Source organism: Staurois parvus, unplaced genomic scaffold (assembly GCF_062004578.1).
Source record: "Staurois parvus isolate SC_StPar_1 unplaced genomic scaffold, SC_StPar_1.0 ptg000746l, whole genome shotgun sequence".
NCBI classification, from domain to species: domain Eukaryota; kingdom Metazoa; phylum Chordata; class Amphibia; order Anura; family Ranidae; genus Staurois; species Staurois parvus.
Window position 1 is genome coordinate 1,609,263 of NW_028318542.1, and position 21,010 is coordinate 1,630,272.

At 43.2% G+C, this 21,010-nt stretch overlaps 2 protein-coding genes across 2 annotated transcripts in view; one reads left to right on the top strand and one right to left on the bottom strand.

Moving 5' to 3' along the window:
- The window catches only part of LOC149445091 (cytochrome P450 2G1-like), a 776,615-nt gene that overhangs the window by 659,003 nt on the left and 96,602 nt on the right, over window positions 1-21,010 (bottom strand). The window lies entirely within an intron of this gene.
- On the top strand, window positions 1,675-18,819 carry LOC149445096 (HLA class I histocompatibility antigen, C alpha chain-like). Its single transcript, XM_089654128.1, has 3 exons — window positions 1,675-1,940; window positions 7,252-7,530; window positions 18,564-18,819. The coding sequence occupies exons 1-3, from the start codon at window positions 1,772-1,774 to the stop codon at window positions 18,686-18,688; spliced, it is 573 nt and encodes a 190-aa protein (XP_089510254.1). The 5' UTR covers window positions 1,675-1,771; the 3' UTR covers window positions 18,689-18,819.

The following is a 21,010-nucleotide window of genomic DNA, read 5'->3' on the forward strand; positions in this document are numbered from 1 at the left end:
CTTTTTTTGTCTATGGATCTGAATGCAGGTGTATTATTTTCAATGGAGATATGCACACTGGTGCGTAAATATTCTCTGCATTCAGATCCATAACTAAAAAATGAAAAATGAGTTATACGTGTTTACATGCATTTTACGCACATATGCATGTAAACACGTATATACAGTATGTATATACTGTACATAGATGAAAAAGTGGATTCTGGGAATGAAAACAAAGCAGGAGGATATAGAGCTAGAAATGTACACATTTAAATCCATGCATGTCTTTACGCGTTTAAGTGCATCTAAATGCAAGTATTTTACTGAATATGTATGCAGGAACTTTGTGCCAGAAAACTTTGCCTGTATGATCGGTAAAATGAATACAGATATGAGCACATAGCGTAAGACTATTGTTCTTCTTTAAATTGTAACCAATGATAGAACAGAAGCACTCCGATAATGAATGGGGGGGGGCGGAGGGGGCTACGGATGAGTTCGAAGAAACATAGGGCTCATTCAGATGGGCACCAAAGTCTGCAGTATGTAAAAGCCATGTTCTTAATGTGTTTTGGGAACCATGAAGTTGTGTGCAGGCAACCTATGTTAGGCAATGGAGATGCAGCAACTGTATGGTCTACAGGGACAGTTGTAGATCCCCAAGTAGACAGTGTGCGTTCAGAGCTCTGCACCCATGCCGGCATACCTGCACACAATTCCATGGTGCTCCGGGCTCATAAAAAACATGTCTCAGGCTTTGGCGCCCACGTGAATGAGCCCTAATACTGACATGTTTCCAGCACAGAAGCCAGCCAATAGTTTGAGAGGAGTTAGGGAATAGCAGCAGGCATGCATGGGAGTCTCAAACTCAGGTCTTACTCACAATGTCCCAGGAGCTGTCTGCCACCCAACTTCCACTTGGCACTCTCCAGTGAGGGAGAAAAACAAAAGGTTCCATCTCCAGACTAGGACCCCAAAAGCAATGCCCTCCAGGAGACCTTCAGCAATCTTCTTTAGGCCCCCAGTCCAATGCCAGCTGAGGTCCAAACTGCAACTCTCACAATAGTAGCCCCAAGAGAAGAGGAACTCTCCTAAGAAAGCACAAGTCTGTATAGTCCTCCACAAATATGTATCATCTTCCACAACCAACTTTTGGATCTTCCCATCCTAGAGATCGGCTGAGATCTTATAAATATTCATAACTCAGTGACTGATCCTCTTACTCTATATTATGCAGGGGCAATCAAACACCCAGCTTAGACCAAAGAATCAGATCACCACTCCATTGACTACACTGAAACCAAAAACTAAATTTAGGCTAACTTTTGGCAGGGTGCTACATCAGGTTACATGCTACTGGTTTATTCAGGCAGCATTAACACCTGAGTGTTCTGGAAGTACAAAAACGTAGCGTGAAAACGTGCACAAAAAACGCACACAAAAACTTTTTTTCATGAGATGCTAGGTGTAGACCTCGCCTTAGTGCTTGCCTTCCCTACAGTGCAGATCTGTTCAATGCAGCATAAAGAAGTAAATAATTATTTTTATTTGTAGTAAACCTGCATGCATCCTGTTCACTCTCAGGTTTTTGATCCGATAAAATTACAAGTCAAGGCTTCCCACACAGTCATACTAATGCTAGAAAGTAAAAACGTAAAAAGTAAAACTGTTTTCTGTGATTTCAGGGTTCCCTGTTTTGCAGTTGTTGAGTGGCTGTGTCCTCTACAACACTACATTTAAAACAACACACAGTTTTCACTATGACGGGCGACCATTCTTAAACTTTAACATGAAGGAAATGAAATGGACAGCGGAGGATGCAAAAGCGGACATCTTTGCTTACGATTTAAATATGAATAAGATTGAGATGGAAGAAATAAAGAATACTGTGGAAAATGGCTGCAAACCACAGATTTCTGAGCTGCTGTCACAGGGGGACTGCACCTTTAACAGGACAGGTACTGCCTATTAACTTCACACAGTATGTAATATACATTTTTGACTCATTAAAGATCTGTTATAATATTTTTCATTTTACAGTTCTGTCCCCAATGGGACAAAGTACAGGTACTGTAGTACTTTGTTCCATGTTTGTAAGTGCTTTCTAACCCTAGTTATGAGGTCTGATCTGCCCCATTCTGTCCTGCTGATCCAACAACAGCAATAAAGGAGACGGCTGATTCATAGCTGCACCTTGTCTCGGCTTTGAGTACTTTTCCTGAGACAAGTAATGGCAAGAGGAATGCAGAGGGAGAGGGACGTGTCAGTAATTCAAAAACTGAAAATGTATTTTTCATTATTTGCTTATTAAACACTGTATTTAAATATATATTTTTTATTTTTATAGATTTTAAATAGATTTCATTTAAAGGCTTACAGTTACAGTCTAAACAAGCCCCAAATCCATGTATTATGTGATGCAGAAGTCTCATACAGTCCACCGAAAACTTCCTTGACCTTCCTTGACTGATCCATAGCCTCCTTCATTTGTGTTTCAAATGCTTCACCTCCCAGACACTGCAGCTCACAGTGGAAGGTTTTCATCAACAGAGGCCGTGCTGTCAATCCAGAAAGCAGTGGGCAGGAATGGGCATGGCAAACTGCTGATTGACAAGCTACATGCTTGTGAATCAGCAGTGACAATGCTAATAACCATTCCAGCTGCAACATTGTCTTATCCCACTGCTGTGCAAGCAGGTAGAGCCTACATGAGAGTGGCAGCTCTGCTCTGAATTCAGGAGTAATGCAGCATTGTTGCCACCCTATCACAGGAAGATGCAGTAGGTGGCCTTCACTACAGGCTCCAGGGTATTTGTGGGACCTTGCATGGAGGACTAAGGAAAAACTGTAAATGCTGAGGGACTAGGGTTTTAGTGCTGAAAGACATCTATTTTTATGTTGGAGGCTATAATTATACTTCAAGAGGTGCTTATGACAATTCCTGCAATGTATGCCTGTATACGTTAAATTGACATTCAGCGCCCTCTTGTGTAAATAGTTTGTGAGTGTACTTAGAAGCTTGCTAGAAGTCTGGGTGTGAGTCAAAGGGTTTACTTTAGGTCACGTTGGAGGGCTCTACAGGTCAGTCCTCTGGTACTCCCCTGTTCTGGAAGCTTGGAGAAGTTTCTAGAATCAAGTGAGTGGAGGCCACGAGGAGCTGATCTGCATATTCATGGTAGTCTGACCAATCCCGGGCAGGAGGCCTGGCAGTGTGGCAGACTGAACCATAAATATGAGAGCACTGGACCAACAGGGGAATTGGGTGGAAGATGGAGTGCTGAGAAGTCCTGTTGTGTAGCCTGGAAGGGGGGTACTGCCTCCAGGCTGGAGTTCAGAGAGATGGGAGAAGGAAGCTAATGGAGGGAGTCTACTGAGGATGGACAGCCTGTTAGCCTGGAAGTAAACCTGCCCAGCAAAAGTCCTGAAAGCAGTTTTTTTCCAAAGCTACAGCACGCAAGGACAGTGTGAGTACCTCTACACTCCCGGGGCCTACAGGAAAGAAGACTACTAGGTGCTATACCCAACCAGTTCTCCATTGGGCAGTGCTGCAAGCCTGTACTAGAATCTCTTGCTCTGGGATACTCTTCAAAAGACAACTAGGTGGATGGGTAGTTTCTAGCTAGGGTCTGAAGACGTTTGCTTTGAAGGGATCAAGAGCTCCACACAGAGACTTTGTAAATGGTCCGTGAAGAGACTGATGCCAATCTGGAGGGAGTAAAAAGTCCAAGATCATATATTTTGTGAAAGTTACCCTGAGAATGAATAGTTTCAGGTCAAGCTGGGCATCCCATATACCCCTAGACCCTATCCAAGTTGTTTACCCCTAAATAAAACAACAAAAACAAGCCCATGGACTGGTTACTGACTGAGTGAAAGTTGGCAAATGTGTGTTCCCTGGCTGTGCAGGAAAATAGGGGGACCCAAAACCAGTGGCTCTCAAGTGGGTAGCGCTGCAGACAAATTCCCACTGTCATGGTATGCCCCACTCAGTATGATAGATACGTTGTGCCTGGTTTTCTTCAGCGAACCCCAACTGCGACCACTTGTTACCAACCTTTGGCTTGTTTACTGACTACTCTTCTGCTTGATCCCTACCAGGAGCAGACTGACCATTTGGAAACTTGGGCACTGCCCAAGGGCCCGAGGTCAGTAGGGGGCCCCATGAGATGCCCCTGGTACCTTTTTCATAGGCTTTTTTGAGTTTGTGCAAGGACAAAGGGGCCCTATGATCCCCTATTGCCCGGGGGCCCCATGAGTTGTCAGTCAGCCCCTGATCCCTACTTGCTATATCTGCTACTGGACCCTGTCTTGATCCCCTCCTGGTGGGGCAATCCTGAGAACCACGATCTGGTACTAGAACACAGCAAAACCCATCTCCACCATCAGCTCTGATAAACACTGGTTAGTGCTTGCTCTCCGCACCTCGAGTGAGCCTATGTCATCTGCCAGGGTGTCCTGCTGCTACCTGTATCCAGCTGGTCAGTGGAAGCCTCTCTACTGCTTAGCTACTGGTCTCCAAGCCTGACCCCTGACCATGACAGCCGAGCTGTATGAAACAGAAACAAAACTCAGATTCTAAGATGCAGCTGGAGCATACCCTGGCTTGTGATAGTAAGCTGTGCTGTCAGACAGCACAATGTAGTGGAGTCAGGGACAACCACTCCACTGAGAAATTCAGTAGAGCAGAAGTCTCCAAACAATTTAAACAAAGAGCGAGTTTATGGTCCGTCAGAGTTTAGGGGGGCTGGGCTATGGCCAAGGGGAGTGAATAATGCCCCAGCATCAAAGGGAGTAAACAGTGCCTCAGACTTGGTGGCCAAGGGAGGAAAAAACATTACACATGACCTGTGGTCAGTGAGAGGAGAAATAGCCCCCTATTTTTAGGAGTAGGAATTATGCTCCATCATTGGGGTCAGTGGGAGAAATAAGGCCTCTTTATTGGTGTCAGTGGGAGGAATTGTGCCTCATTGTTGGTGTCAGCAGACGGAATAGTGTCCCATCATTGGTGTTAGTGGAAGCAATAGTGCGCCATTGTTGGTGTCAGTGTCAAGAATTATGCCCCAGTGCTGGTGTCATTGGATGAAATACAGCCCCAACGTTGGTATCAATGGAAGGAAGAGTGCCCCAAGGGTTGGATACAGGCAAACAGAAGGCCACATCTAGTCTGCAGGTCACAGTTTTGAGATAACTGTGATATGGCCCCTTTTGACATGACAATGTCTCTTCTTTAAATACAGACTAGCCACACTTTTGTTTATGTTATCTTTGTTCAGTTTTATGTTTGTTCTAAAACTCACTTTCTCTGTTTAGTATCCTATGTGTTAGTAATGGTAATTCTCTAATACAAACTGATGCATTTTCCATGTGGCCTGTGCTGCCACTATATAGAAAATAATTATCTGTATAAGTAATCCATTTCTGTTTAACACAATAAACTAGAAATGCAAGTGAGCAACACGTGTTTTGTGTTCTCCTCTTTGTTCCTGATCGCCTGCTCACCACAGGCCCGCCACTACTGACTAAGTAATCCACCACAGATCACAAGTCAGCAGTCATGCTGTCTTCACACACTACTTCAGAATTTTGTCAGCAGAGCCATTCTCCAATATCTCAAAACTGGAATAAGAAAGGCTTGTTTAGATTTTGAGGAACTTGTAATTCAGTCATTTTCTACAGGCAACAGAATATGCAGGGGCGGACTGACCATTTGGAAACTCGGGCACTGCCCGAGGGCTCGGGGTCAGTAGGGGGCCCCATGAGATACCCCTGGTACCTTTTTCATAGGCTTTTTTGAGTTTGGGCAAGGACACAGGGGCCCCATGATCCCCTACTGCCCGAGGGCCCCATGAGTTGTCAGTCCGCCCTTGAGAATATGTATGAGATTTGAAAATTGTATTTGCTCAAGGCTTGCTGAGACAATAATTATTTGACTTTATGAAGATTGGATTAAACTAAGATGATGTACATGACTGTATGAACCAAAACAGTTCAATCAATTCAGACATCATTGATTTAAAAAAAGACAATTTTGCTTGAAATTTCAAATCATTCTAATAGTATATGGCAGTGATCTCCAGACTAGTGCTCAAGGGCCAAATGTGGCCCTTTGCTTGCCATTATCTGGCCCTGTGCACATTGTTCTTCCCATTGATATGAGGCACTATTCCTCCCACTTACACCATTAATGAGGCACCATTCCTTACACTGACAGCAAAGATGGGGCACTATTCCTCCCACTGACACCAAAGATGGGGCACTATTCCTTCCACTGATATAAACGATTGGGCACAATTGCTCCCACTGATATACAGTAATTGATTGGTTATTGTTCATCCAACTGACACCAACAATGGGCCCTATTCCTTCCACTAATACCATTGATAGGGCACTATTCCTCCACCTACTGGGCAATATGTAATTTTTTAATCCCACTGACCACCAAACCTGAGACATTGTCTATTCCTACTGACACTGAAGCATTTTCTACTCCCACTGGCTACAGCTCAGCCCCCTAAAGTCTGAAGTAAACTGCCCCTTTGTTTAGAACTTTTGGAGCCCACTGGTATATGGTATGTGGCAGACCAGCTCCTACACTGATTTCACATCATTTCCAGTGCCCATCAGTCTCTTTGATTTGCATTGATAATTTCTGTTACCCAGTTGCAGAGATTGATTTTCTATCATGGTAGAAAACTAGTATGTTAAAGGAGAAGTGGGGGGGATTGTAAAAGATTAAACATTCATACAGTATTTGTCTACCTGATGTAGCATCGGTCTAATGCTGTATCTGCCCCCTGCCACCTCTAAGCCTGAGAAGCGGGTGATAACATGACTGTTCTTGGGTGTACTCTGAGCAGAGAGCGGTGACTGTCAATCCCCACTGTCTGCTCTGCACCTCCAGTGCTCACTGGAATGATGGGCTGTGCAGCAGAAGTGCTAGCTCAATGAGAAGCTGAGCCAGCTGCTGGACAGGAATCTTGAATGATCCTGACATTACTGTCGGGATCCTGTTAGAGACTGAGGCGGGTCTGTGATGTTAACTGACAGTGGACTTAGCACGATGTTGGCTGAATCTATGTTACAGGAGTGCAAAGGTAAGTGACCCAAATGAAAAGTATGGCCAACTGAGCTTTGGCCGTGCTCCTCCTTTAATTGTTTGCTAGTGTGAACTGATCATTCTATGACTTTGTCCAATCTTTGGCAAATTGGATGATAAAAATGGTCTATGGTCATACTTAATCTTATCTTTTCATGTCTCTCTTCTTGCAGAGGAACCAGTTGTAATAGTGACACATATGGCCATCCCACATTCCAATGATAAGTTGAACTGCCAGGCATATGGACATTACCCCAAGACCATCTCCATGACCTGGTACCATAACGAAGAGCAAGTACATGAAAACCTGGTGGAGAGAGTTACCTTACCCCTTCCTGACTTCACCTACCTCACCTGGCTACGGCTGAACATCACCACAAACCATGATGATGTCTACACCTGTAATGTCACTCACAGCAGCCTGCATGAGTCACCACTACTGGTAGAATGGAGTAAGTTAAACTATGGACATATATAAAGAGAATTGTAAACTAAACAACCTCTACAAGAGTTTTTAGCTGTAACATAGTTTATATATATATATTCTTTATTACCATTTCCTTTTTCATGTTTCTTAAAAAGGCCCTATCAATAATTAAACAAAATGCTCAAAAATGCAAAGAAGAGTTAAAGTAACAATAATATTGGAGTGACGCTGAATGATATCCTTATTCTATAAAAATAATTAATGAACATCTACGTGATGGCCCTGTGATCTATTTTTCATGAAATTATTTCTTACCTCTAGGACCTTGTAACATCCTCCATGAGCTCTTGAGCCTTTCCTTTTTCCTCCCACTTCTGTTTGTTTGGAAGGAGCAGTATAGGACAGTTGCAGTCATGGGCATTGATCTACGCACAATATACATCCCAAAGTTCATAGCCCATCTCAGGAGTGGGTGGCTACACTCCTATATACAGTGGGACCACGGAGAACTAACGTGCTACCAGGGGCGGACTGACAACTCATGGGGCCCCCGGGCAATAGGGGATCATGGGCCCCTGTGTCCTTGCCCAAACTCAAAATAGCCTATGAAAAAGGTACCAGGGGCATCTCATGGGGCCCCCTACTGACCCCAGGCCCTCGGGCAGTGCCCGAGTTTCCAAATGGTCAGTCCGCTCCTGGTAGCTACTCTCTAACAGCAAGTCAGATCAAAGCAGCAAGAAAAACAAAAAAAGCTGGCCAGGCTTGTACCAGTAAAGCACATACACTATGGCCCCTTTCACACGGGTGTTCTGTTTTTATCATCAGTTCAGTCACGTTTTTTCCAAGAACAAATGGATTAGTTCACATCTGTTTTTCATCAGTTTATGTAAGTTTTTCATCAGTTTACATCAGTTTTTCATCCGTTTTTCGTCCAGTTTTCATCCGTTTTTCGTCCACTTTTCATCCGTTTTAGTCCAATTACATCTGTTTTTCACCCGGTTTTCATCCGTTTTTCATCTGTTTACATCCGTTTTCACCTGTTTACATCCATTTTTGTCCATTTACATCCATTTTTCGTACGGTTTTCATCTGTTTTTCATCTGTTTACATCGGTTTTCATCTGTTTACATCCATTTTTGTCCGTTTACATCCGTTTTTCTTCCGTTCCATTTTTTTTTAACAGAGGAAAAATAGGGTTTTCTTTCTTTAAAAAAAAATGGATGTTAACGGATGCGGACATTAACGGATGTAAACAGATGATGATCCGTTTACATCCGCTAGAATATAGAAATACATGGGTGTCCGTTTTTCATCCTTAAATGGACAGAAGAAAAGCAGACACATGGAACGTCCTTGTGAAAGGGGCCTTTATTGCCATAAGTATTGGGACTCCCCTCCAAATCATAGGATTCAGGTATTCCAATCACCTCCATGGCCACAGGTGTATAAAATCAAGCCCCTAGGCATGCAGACTGCTTCTACAAACATTTGTGAAAGAATGGGTCGCTCTCAGGAGCTCAGTGACTCCAAGCGTGGTCCCGTGATAGGTTGCCACTAGAGATGAGCGAATCGAACTAGGCGAACCGGAATTCGAGTCGAATTTCAGGAAATATTCGATTCGCGTCGAAACCGAAATTTTGCCTACTTCGGGTGCGCGAATCGAAGATTTCCCGATCAGCCGGCAAAAGTGTCCCTGCAGTGAGCTCCGCTATTTCTGACAGTTCTCTGACAGAAGGAACACATGTTTAGCGGTTGAAACATTGTATCTATTAGTTTACATTTAGGATACAGATGTTTCAACCACTGTACATGTGAAGAAGCTGTGAGAGAACTGTCAGAAATAGAGGAACTCTGCACATACACTTTTTGCCGGCTTGGAATTATTCTTCTTTTCATCCTACTTCTTCATCCTCATCCTCAGAAGAAGAGGATGAGGATGAGGATGAAGAAGAAGAAGAAGAAGAAGAAGAAGAAGAAGAAGAAGTAGGATGAAAAGAAGAATAATTCCAAGCCGGCAAAAAGTGTATGTGCAGAGTTCCTCTATTTCTGACAGTTCTCTCACAGCTTCTTCACATGTACAGCGGTTGAAACATCTGTATCCTAAATGGAAACTAATAGATACAATTTGTATCTATTAGTTTCCATTTAGGATACAGATGTTTCAACCGCTGTACATGTGAAGAAGCTGTGAGAGAACTGTCAGAAATAGAGGAACTCTGCACATACACTTTTTGCCGGCTTGGAATTATTCTTCTTTTCATCCTACTTCTTCTTCTTCTTCTTCTTCTTCTTCTTCATCCTCATCCTCTTCTTCTGAGGATGAGGATGAAGAAGAAGAAGTAGGATGAAAATAAGAATAATTCTAAGCCGGCAAAAAGTGTATGTGCAGAGTTCCTCTATTCTGCAGATACACTTAGAGGAGCTCTGCAGATACACTTAGAGGAGCTCTGCACATACACTTTTTGCCTGTTTGGAATTAATCTTATTTTCATCCTACTTCTTCTTCTTCTTCTTCTTCTTTATCCTCATCCTCAGAAGAAGAAGAAGAGGATGAAGAAGAAGAAGAAGAAGAAGAAGAAGAAGAAGAAGTAGGATGAAAATAAGAATAATTGCAAGCCGGCAAAAAGTGTATGTGCAGAGTTCCTCTATTCTGCAGATACACTTAGAGGAGCTCTGCAGATACACTTAGAGGAGCTCTGCACATACACTTTTTGCCGGCTTGGAATTAATCTTATTTTCATCCTACTTCTTCTTCTTCTTCTTCTTCATCCTCATCCTCATCCTCAGAAGAAGAAGAGGATGAGGATGAGGATGAAGAAGAAGAAGAAGAAGTAGGATGAAAATAAGAATAATTCCAAGCCGGAAAAAAGTGTATGTGCAGAGCTCCTCTAAGTGTATCTGCAGAGCTCCTCTAAGTGTATCTGCAGAATAGAGGAACTCTGCACATACACTTTTTGCCGGAAACCGCTGTATGGAGGGAATGTCCCAGAACTGTCAAAAATAGACTATTTCTGACAGTTCTGGGACATTCACTCCATACAGGTGTTTCAACCGCTGTATGGAGGAAATGTCATGGAACTGTCAGAAATAGACTATTAATGACAGTTCTGGGACTGTCCTTCCATGCAGCGGTTGAAACATTGTATGTATTTGTTTCCATAAATGGATCCATTTATGGAAACAAATACATACAATGTTTCAACCGCTGTATGGAAGGACAGTCCCAGAACTGTCATTAATAGTCTATTTCTGACAGTTCCATGACATTCCCTCCATACAGCGGTTAAAACAGCTGTATGGAGTGAATGTCCCAGAACTGTCATAAATAGTCTATTTCTGACAGATCTGGGACATTCACTCCATACAGCTGTTTTAACCGCTGTATGGAGGGAATGTCATGGAACTGTCAGAAATAGACTATTAATGACAGTTCTGGGACTGTCCTTCAATGCAGCGGTTGAAACATTGTATGTATTTGTTTCCATAAATGGATCCATTTATGGAAACAAATACATACAATGTTTCAACCGCTGCATGGAAGGACAGTCCCAGAACTGTCATTAATAGTCTATTTCTGACAGTTCCATGACATTCCCTCCATACAGCGGTTAAAACAGCTGTATGGAGTGAATGTCCCAGAACTGTCATTAATAGTCTATTTCTGACAGTTCCATGACATTCCCTCCATACAGCGGTTAAAACAGCTGTATGGAGTGAATGTCCCAGAACTGTCATAAATAGTCTATTTCTGACAGATCTGGGACATTCACTCCATACAGCTGTTTTAACCGCTGTATGGAGGGAATGTCATGGAACTGTCAGAAATAGACTATTAATGACAGTTCTGGGACTGTCCTTCAATGCAGCGGTTGAAACATTGTATGTATTTGTTTCCATAAATGGATCCATTTATGGAAACAAATACATACAATGTTTCAACCGCTGCATGGAAGGACAGTCCCAGAACTGTCATTAATAGTCTATTTCTGACAGTTCCATGACATTCCCTCCATACAGCGGTTAAAACAGCTGTATGGAGTGAATGTCCCAGAACTGTCATTAATAGTCTATTTCTGACAGTTCCATGACATTCCCTCCATACAGCGGTTAAAACAGCTGTATGGAGTGAATGTCCCAGAACTGTCATAAATAGTCTATTTCTGACAGATCTGGGACATTCACTCCATACAGCTGTTTTAACCGCTGTATGGAGGGAATGTCATGGAACTGTCAGAAATAGACTATTAATGACAGTTCTGGGACTGTCCTTCCATGCAGCGGTTGAAACATTGTATGTATTTGTTTCCATAAATGGATCCATTTATGGAAACAAATACATACAATGTTTCAACCGCTGCATGGAAGGACAGTCCCAGAACTGTCATTAATAGTCTATTTCTGACAGTTCCATGACATTCCCTCCATACAGCGGTTAAAACAGCTGTATGGAGTGAATGTCCCAGAACTGTCATTAATAGTCTATTTCTGACAGTTCCATTACATTCCCTCCATACAGCGGTTAAAACAGCTGTATGGAGTGAATGTCCCAGATCTGTCATAAATAGTCTATTTCTGACAGATCTGGGACATTCACTCCATACAGCTGTTTTAACCGCTGTATGGAGGGAATGTCATGGAACTGTCAGAAATAGACTATTAATGACAGTTCTGGGACTGTCCTTCCATGCAGCGGTTGAAACATTGTATGTATTTGTTTCCATAAATGGATCCATTTATGGAAACAAATACATACAATGTTTCAACCGCTGTATGGAAGGACAGTCCCAGAACTGTCAGAAATAGTCTATTTCTGACAGTTCTATGACATTCCCTCCATACAGCAGTTGAAAACGGTGTATGGAGTGAATGTCCCAGAACTGTCAGAAATAGACAGAAACTGTCACAGAACTGTCCTTCTTCTCATCCTTCTCCTTCTTCTCATCCTTCTTCTCATCCTTCTTCTCATCCTTCTCCTTCTTCTCATCCTTCTCCTTCTTCTCATCCTTCTCCTTCTTCTCATCCTTCTCCTTCTTCTCATCCTTCTTCTCATCCTTCTCCTTCTTCTCATCCTTCTCCTTCTCCTTCTTCTCATCCTTCTCCTTCTTCTCATCCTTCTTCTTCTGCTTCTCCTTCTCCTTCTCCTTCTTCTCATCCTTCTCCTTCTTCTCATCCTTCTCCTTCTTCTCATCCTTCTCCTTCTTCTCATCCTTCTCCTTCTCCTTCTTCTCATCCTTCTTCTTCTCATCCTTCTCCTTCTTCTCATCCTTCTTCTTCTCATCCTTCTCCTTCTTCTCATCCTTCTCCTTCTTCTCATCCTTCTCCTTCTTCTCATCCTTCTCCTTCTCCTTCTTCTCATCCTTCTCCTTCTCCTTCTTCTCATCCTTCTCCTTCTTCTCATCCTTCTCCTTCTTCTCATCCTTCTCCTTCTCCTTCTTCTCATCCTTCTCCTTCTCCTTCTTCTCATCCTTCTCCTTCTCCTTCTTCTCATCCTTCTCCTTCTTCTCATCCTTCTCCTTCTTCTCATCCTTCTCCTTCTCCTTCTTCTCATCCTTCTCCTTCTCTTTATTCTCATCCTTCTCCTTCTCCTTCTTCTCATCCTTCTCCTTCTTCTCATCCTTCTCCTTCTCCTTCTCCTTCTTCTCATCCTTCTCCTTCTCCTTCTTCTCATCCTTCTCCTCATCCTTCTCCTTCTTCTCATCCTTCTCCTTCTCTTTCTTCTCATCCTTCTCCTTCTCCTTCTTCTCATCCTTCTCCTTCTTCTCATCCTTCTCCTTCTCCTTCTTCTCATCCTTCTTCTTCTCATCCTTCTCCTTCTCCTTCTTCTCATCCTTCTTTCTCTCATCCTTCTCCTTCTTCTCATCCTTCTCCTTCTTCTCATCCTTCTCCTTCTCCTTCTTCTCATCCTTCTCCTTCTCCTTCTTCTCATCCTTCTCCTTCTTCTCATCCTTCTCCTTCTCCTTCTTCTCATCCTTCTCCTTCTTCTCATCCTTCTCCTTCTCCTTCTTCTCATCCTTCTTCTTCTCATCCTTCTCCTTCTCCTTCTTCTCATCCTTCTTCTTCTCATCCTTCTCCTTCTTCTCATCCTTCTCCTTCTTCTCATCCTTCTCCTTCTTCTCATCCTTCTCCTTCTCCTTCTTCTCATCCTTCTCCTTCTTCTCATCCTTCTCCTTCTCCTTCTTCTCATCCTTCTCCTTCTTCTCATCCTTCTCCTTCTCCTTCTTCTCATCCTTCTCCTTCTTCTCATCCTTCTCCTTCTCCTTCTTCTCATCCTTCTCCTTCTCCTTCTTCTCATCCTTCTCCTTCTTCTCATCCTTCTCCTTCTCCTTCTTCTCATCCTTCTCCTTCTTCTCATCCTTCTCCTTCTTCTCATCCTTCTTCTTCTCATCCTTCTCCTTCTCCTTCTTCTCATCCTTCTTCTTCTCATCCTTCTCCTTCTTCTCATCCTTCTCCTTCTTCTCATCCTTCTCCTTCTTCTCATCCTTCTCCTTCTCCTTCTTCTCATCCTTCTCCTTCTTCTCATCCTTCTCCTTCTCCTTCTTCTCATCCTTCTCCTTCTTCTCATCCTTCTCCTTCTCCTTCTTCTCATCCTTCTCCTTCTTCTCATCCTTCTCCTTCTTCTCATCCTTCTTCTTCTCATCCTTCTCCTTCTCCTTCTTCTCATCCTTCTTCTTCTCATCCTTCTCCTTCTTCTCATCCTTCTCCTTCTCCTTCTTCTCATCCTTCTCCTTCTCCTTCTTCTCATCCTTCTCCTTCTTCTCATCCTTCTCCTTCTTCTCATCCTTCTCCTTCTCCTTCTTCTCATCCTTCTCCTTCTTCTCATCCTTCTCCTTCTCCTTCTTCTCATCCTTCTCCTTCTTCTCATCCTTCTCCTTCTCCTTCTTCTCATCCTTCTCCTTCTTCTCATCCTTCTCCTTCTTCTCATCCTTCTCCTTCTTCTCATCCTTCTTCTTCTCATCCTTCTCCTTCTTCTCATCCTTCTCCTTCTCCTTCTTCTCATCCTTCTCCTTCTCCTTCTTCTCATCCTTCTTCTTCTCATCCTTCTCCTTCTTCTCATCCTTCTCCTTCTCCTTCTTCTCATCCTTCTCCTTCTCCTTCTTCTCATCCTTCTCCTTCTTCTCATCCTTCTCCTTCTTCTCATCCTTCTCCTTCTCCTTCTCCTTCTTCTCATCCTTCTCCTTCTTCTCATCCTTCTCCTTCTCCTTCTTCTCATCCTTCTCCTTCTTCTCATCCTTCTCCTTCTTCTCATCCTTCTCCTTCTCCTTCTTCTCATCCTTCTCCTTCTTCTCATCCTTCTCCTTCTCCTTCTTCTCATCCTTCTCCTTCTTCTCATCCTTCTCCTTCTTCTCATCCTTCTCCTTCTTCTCATCCTTCTTCTTCTCATCCTTCTCCTTCTCCTTCTTCTCATCCTTCTTCTTCTCATCCTTCTCCTTCTTCTCATCCTTCTCCTTCTCCTTCTTCTCATCCTTCTCCTTCTTCTCATCCTTCTCCTTCTTCTCATCCTTCTCCTTCTTCTCATCCTTCTCCTTCTTCTCATCCTTCTTCTTCTCATCCTTCTCCTTCTCCTTCTTCTCATCCTTCTCCTTCTTCTCATCCTTCTCCTTCTCCTTCTTCTCATCCTTCTCCTTCTTCTCATCCTTCTCCTTCTTCTCATCCTTCTCCTTCTTCTCATCCTTCTTCTTCTCATCCTTCTCCTTCTCCTTCTTCTCATCCTTCTTCTTCTCATCCTTCTCCTTCTTCTCATCCTTCTCCTTCTTCTCATCCTTCTCCTTCTCCTTCTTCTCATCCTTCTCCTTCTTCTCATCCTTCTCCTTCTCCTTCTCCTTCTTCTCATCCTTCTCCTTCTTCTCATCCTTCTCCTTCTCCTTCTTCTCATCCTTCTCCTTCTTCTCATCCTTCTCCTTCTCCTTCTTCTCATCCTTCTCCTTCTCCTTCTCCTTCCTCATCTCCAAGGGCATTTAAATTAAAGGTACAGTGTTCTGCACTAATTTAAAGGCTCTCTGAAGCCTAGAAACCCTTTAAATAAGTCATCTTCGTAGCGGAGAAATTCGCATCGAATCAAATTTCACACTGGAATTCGCCGAATCAGCCGAATCGAATTTTTCATTTCTTCGCTCATCTCTAGTTGCCACCTGTGCAATAAGTCCATCCGTGACATTTCCTGGCTACTAAATATTCCACTCTCAACTGTTAGTGGGATTATAACAAAGTGGAAGCAACTGGGAACAACAGCAACTCAGCCATGAAGTGGTAGGCCACGTAAAAAGACAGAGTGGGGTCAGCGCATGCTGAAGTGCACAGTGCCCAGAAGTCGCCAACTGTCTGCAGAGTCAATAGCTAAAGACCTCCAAATTTAATTTGGCCTTCAGATTAGCACAACAACAGTGTATAGAGAGCTTCATGGAATGGGTTTCCATGGCTGAGCAGCTGCATCCAAGCCTTACAACACCAAGTGCAATGCAAAGCATCGGATGTAGTGGTGTAAAGCACGCCACCACTGGACTCTAGAGCAGTGGAGACGTGTTCTCTGGTGTGAGGAATCACGCTTTCCTGTCTGGCAATTCCGATGGATGTATCTGGGTTTGGCGGTTGCTAGGAGAACGGTACTTGCCTGACTGCATTGTGCCAAGTGTAAAGTTTGGTGGAAGGGGGGATTATGGTGTGGGGTTGTTTTTCAGGGGTTGGGCTTGGCCTCTTAGTGCCAGTGAAGGGAACTCTTAAGCATACCAAGACATTTTAGACAATTTCATACTCCCAACTTTGTGGGAAGAGTTTGGGGATGTCCCCTTCCTTTTCCAACATGATTGCGCACCAGTGCACAAAGCAAGGTCCATAAAGACATGGATGAGTGAGTTTGGGGTGGAGGAACTTGACTGAGATGCACAGAGTGATGACCACAACCCCATGGAACACCTTTGAGATGAATTAGAGTGGAGACTACGAGCCAGGCCTTCTCATCTAACATCAGTGCCTGACCTCACAAATGCTCTTCTGAAAGAATGGTCAAACATTCCCATAGACACATTTCAAAACTTTGTAGACATCATTCCCAGAAGAGTTGAAGCTGTTATAGCTGCAAAGGGAGGGGCCAACTCAATAACTCAATAAAAAAATACAGTCCATCCTATGGTGTCAGCAGTTTTCAAATCATGTCTCATATAAGATCTAAATCCACTGATTGAATTGTCATACAGGAGCTTTGTGATCCTTGTTCTCTGTAATCCTTGTCAGGTGTATCTCTACAAAGTACCAGTCACCCCCTTCTGAAGGGGAAAGCAAAGGGAAATACCACACTTCTTCCTGTGGGTACCCATCCCAGATACCTAGCTCCTCCCTCCTTATTAATAGGCACCCCATGCAAATTTTTTTACCAGTAGGGGACCTCTACCTGCCTACAAACAGATTGTTTTTATTTTGTGTTTCATACTTACCTCTCCTCCTAACCACTGTTTCTTTGTATTTAGAAGAAACCACCACTTCAGTTTCTGACACTTCTAAGACTGTAAATTATTTATCCACTCTGAGATCTCTTTTGCTAGATTCTACATTATTAGAGAACATAGGCGTGACATAGGAATCTGAGGATTGAATGCTTTGTGACTTTTTTTTTATCAGGGATGCACCAATACTCTTTTTTTATTAGGTACAAGTACTGACACTTTCAGTCAAGTATTCACCGATACTGATTACCAGTACTTTGCGGTGCGATTTGGGTCCATACAAAATGTATGGATGCAAATTGCACCACAAAGAATAGCATTCGATTTGAACAGGAATGCGATTCCTGTCCAAATTGCATGTGGTTTCCCCACTGCTCCTGTGTCAACCCAGGTTGTTAGAGTTCACAAAGGGAGGTTTCCCGCAGCAGAGAGTGGGAAAGTGGGTGTGTGAGGATGTATACTATGGTGGCAGATGCTCCATATTCTCAGTGATAGGAGAGGAGAGAAAGTGGCAGGGATTCGAAATCCCAGCTGCTTTCTCTCCTCTCCTGGCAGGGATGACAGTTCAGGCTAGAGGGCTTTTGATTGGTCAGCACCATCACGTGGACAATGCTGACCAGTCATATGCTGTCTAGTCCATACTGTCATCCCTGCAAGGAGAGGAGAGGAAGTCACTTCACAGGTCTGGGGCAGGGGCGGACTGACCATTTGGAAACTTGGGCACTGCCTGAGGGCCCGGGGTCAGTAGGGGGCCCCATGAGATGCCCCTGGTACCTTTTCAAAGGCTTTTTTGAGTTTGGGCAAGGACACAGGGGCCCCATGATCCCCTATTGCCCAGGAGCCCCATGAGTTGTCAGTCTGCCCCTGGTCTGGGGATTTGAAATCCCCACCGCTTTCTCCCCTCTCCTTGAAGCGATCACAGTACGGGCTAGACGGCACAGTCCGTGTGATGGTGCTGACCAATCAAAAACCCAAATCTCTAGCCCAAACTGTCATACCTGCGAAGAGAGAAAGTGGCAGGGATTTCAAATCCCCAGACCTGTGAAGCAGCTTTCTATCCTCTCCTACTACTGAGAATATGGACGATCTGCTTCCATAGTATACATCCCCACAAGCCCACTCTCCGATCAGCATGGGATCCCTGCAGGGAGGTTTCCCACACCGCCCCTGTGTGATCTCAGGTTATGACATGCCTGGGTTCACACAGAAGCAGTGGGGAAACTGCATGCAGTTTGGACAGGAATCACATTACTGTTCAAATTGCATGCTAATCTTTGCGGTGCAATTTGTATTGACGCAAATCACACTGCAAAGTATCGGTTTCTGCTATCAGGAGCATTTTCACGAGTATGAGTACTCATGAAAATACTAGGAATCGGCACCAATACCGGTAACAGTACTCCCTATTTATTATAAATATAAATACACTCCTTACTTACATAAGTCCTGTATATTTGTCATGTAATAAGGACTGCTTAGTGAGATCTGCTTTAAAGAAAAGTTGCAGAGATTAAGATTTTCCCGGGTGATTTAGTATAGGAATATAAACAAAAGAAATACATATTCATCATTGGCATTGACTGCTGTGACATCATAATTATGTTGTGTTTCCTTTGTGCAGAGCAACATGAAGAGTCATCTGAACCCTTTGGAGCAATACTTACAATATGTATGGCTGCTGTCGTGATCATTGTTCTCGTAATAGTCGGCTCTGTATTTATAGCGAAGATGAAAAGACGGCGGTAATGGATCATGATGTGATAGGATCACTGATGTGTCTGATTATATATAGTGGGGTAAAAGATTTCAATGTTACTTTGCCCCCCTTTTGTTCACCATATCATCACAAATATTACAATCGTATAGGAAATAAAATATGTTTTTAGTCCTCTGATTTATTCACTGATTCGGTGATTTTACTCACTTTACTCTGTACACCTTGCTAGTATCAGGTTGGACCCCCTTTTGCCTTCAGAACTGCCTTCATTCTTCATGGCAGAGATTCAATAAGGTGTTGGAAACATTCCATTGCATACCTTGGTTGTAACGAGTGGTTATTTGAGTTACTGTTGCCTTTCTATTATCTTAAACCAGTCTGCCTATTTTCTGACCTCTGATGTCAACAAGGCATTTTCCTCCACACAACTGCTGTTCACTGGATATTTTCTCTTTTCCGGGCCATTCTCTGTAAACTCTAGAGATGGCTGTGCATGAAAATCCCAGTAGATCAGCAGTTTTGAAGTACTCAGACCAACAACCATGCCACGTTCAAAGTCACTTAAATACTCTTTCTTCCTCATTTTGATGCGCAGTTTGAACTTCAGCAAGCCATCTTCACCACGTCTAGATGCATAAATGCCCTGAGTTGCTGCTATGTAATTGGCTGGTTACCAATTTGTGTTACCAAACATTTGCACAGCTGTACATAATAAAGTGGCCAGTGAGTGTATAATGAATGTATATATATATATATACATATATATTTTTTTTTATTTTTTTTTCAAACTACCTTGGAATACCATAGCCTTATGGGAACGTCCCACCAATGCACTACCTGAAGTGAGCTCCTGTTGAGAATTATGCATGCATACCCATAGGCTATCTCTGTCCCATTTACGCTGTACTTCGACATACCCCACACACCGCTAGGTGCGTAGCGCTGCGTTCTATAATGAATGACCATGGTTTTTGATCGGGCTCTATTTCTTAAAGGCCTGTGTATGTTTCAAGGTCTAGACTACAACCCATCACCCCTTTCTCTCTCCACCCCCCTCCCATTGCCCTCCCTTCCCTCCCCTTCCCTACAACTTTCCCCTGCCCTTTCTCTGCCAGGGTACACTCTCCTCCTCCCCCTTATTTCCTTTCTACCCTCTTTTCCAGCCCCCCCCCTCCTTTTTTTTTCTCTCTCTCTTTCTCGTTCCCCTCCTCTCTCTCTTTTTCCCTTCCCCTCTTGCTCCCCCTCCCCTCATCTATGTTTTTCTCTCCTTTCCTTATATATTCTATTTCCTTTACCTGCTTCTCCGCTCATTTCTATGATACTATTCTTGGTTACACATACTCCTGTTGCTCAACAACTGCCCCTTCCTACATACAGTATTGATGTGCACCATCTGAAACCCCCATTGCCTATACTCACTAACACAGCTTGCATGGTAACATGTCCTTCATCGTGTAGGACCCCACCTTACTTAGTCTCACTTACAATGCACCGTATGATGCCATTTTACTCACCCTTCTTTCCTCATTGCCCCTTTCACCGAGCATATCAGATGACCCTGGTTAGTAGTGGATTGAAATACCACCTACATCATGTTATTCTGTACACGCTCTCCCCTTATTCACTATGTTTGCTTTGGAGAGAAGTTATTGGGGGTGAGGCTAACCTGGACCCATCTCCCGCAAGGTCTGACCACAGTTATTGTACTTTTTGTCCATAAATATATATATATATATACACACACACACACACACATAATATATATATATATATATATATATATATATATATATATATATATATATTTATATAAAGTAATTCAGTGCACAATTTGGACCACTCAGGCACGTCACATCCAGATGGGGGCATACGTTCCTTCTCTGTGAATGTTACGTCCCAGGCTCCCACAGGCTGCAAGAGGCAGGCTATGATAGGGAAAGGAGCATGGCGGCTGAACAGACTATTGAAGATACAGGCACACAGAGGGAGAGATTTACTAAAACTAGAGCCCTCAGAATCTGGTGCAGCTGTACATAGTAACCAATCAGCTTCTAACATCAGCGTGTTCAACTAAGCTTTCACACAAAAAAAAACCCTGGAAGCAGATTGGTGTCTATGCAGAGCTCAACCCCATTATGTTGCTATTGCTGTATAATATTAGGAAAAACAGAAAGATTACTATGAAAGGCAACATAATAATTGTGGATAGAAGCGACTTTCATGATCAAGGTAAAGCAGACTAAGCGTGTGTTGCTATTCCAATACAATCTCAGTAAAAGTAGCAAAATCACTATGAGTAGCAACATAATGATTGTGGACAGAAGGCAATTGAGCAATAAAAATAAAGGATC

Excerpts from the sequence above, each read along its gene's own strand:
- LOC149445096 (XM_089654128.1), top strand. The coding sequence starts at position 1,772 with ATGAAGGAAATGAAATGGACAGCGGAGGATGCAAAAGCGGACATCTTT. Across the intron at positions 1,941-7,251 it reads CTGCACCTTTAACAGGACAG|AGGAACCAGTTGTAATAGTG; the intron begins GTACTGCCTATT and ends CTCTTCTTGCAG. Across the intron at positions 7,531-18,563 it reads ACCACTACTGGTAGAATGGA|AGCAACATGAAGAGTCATCT; the intron begins GTAAGTTAAACT and ends TCCTTTGTGCAG.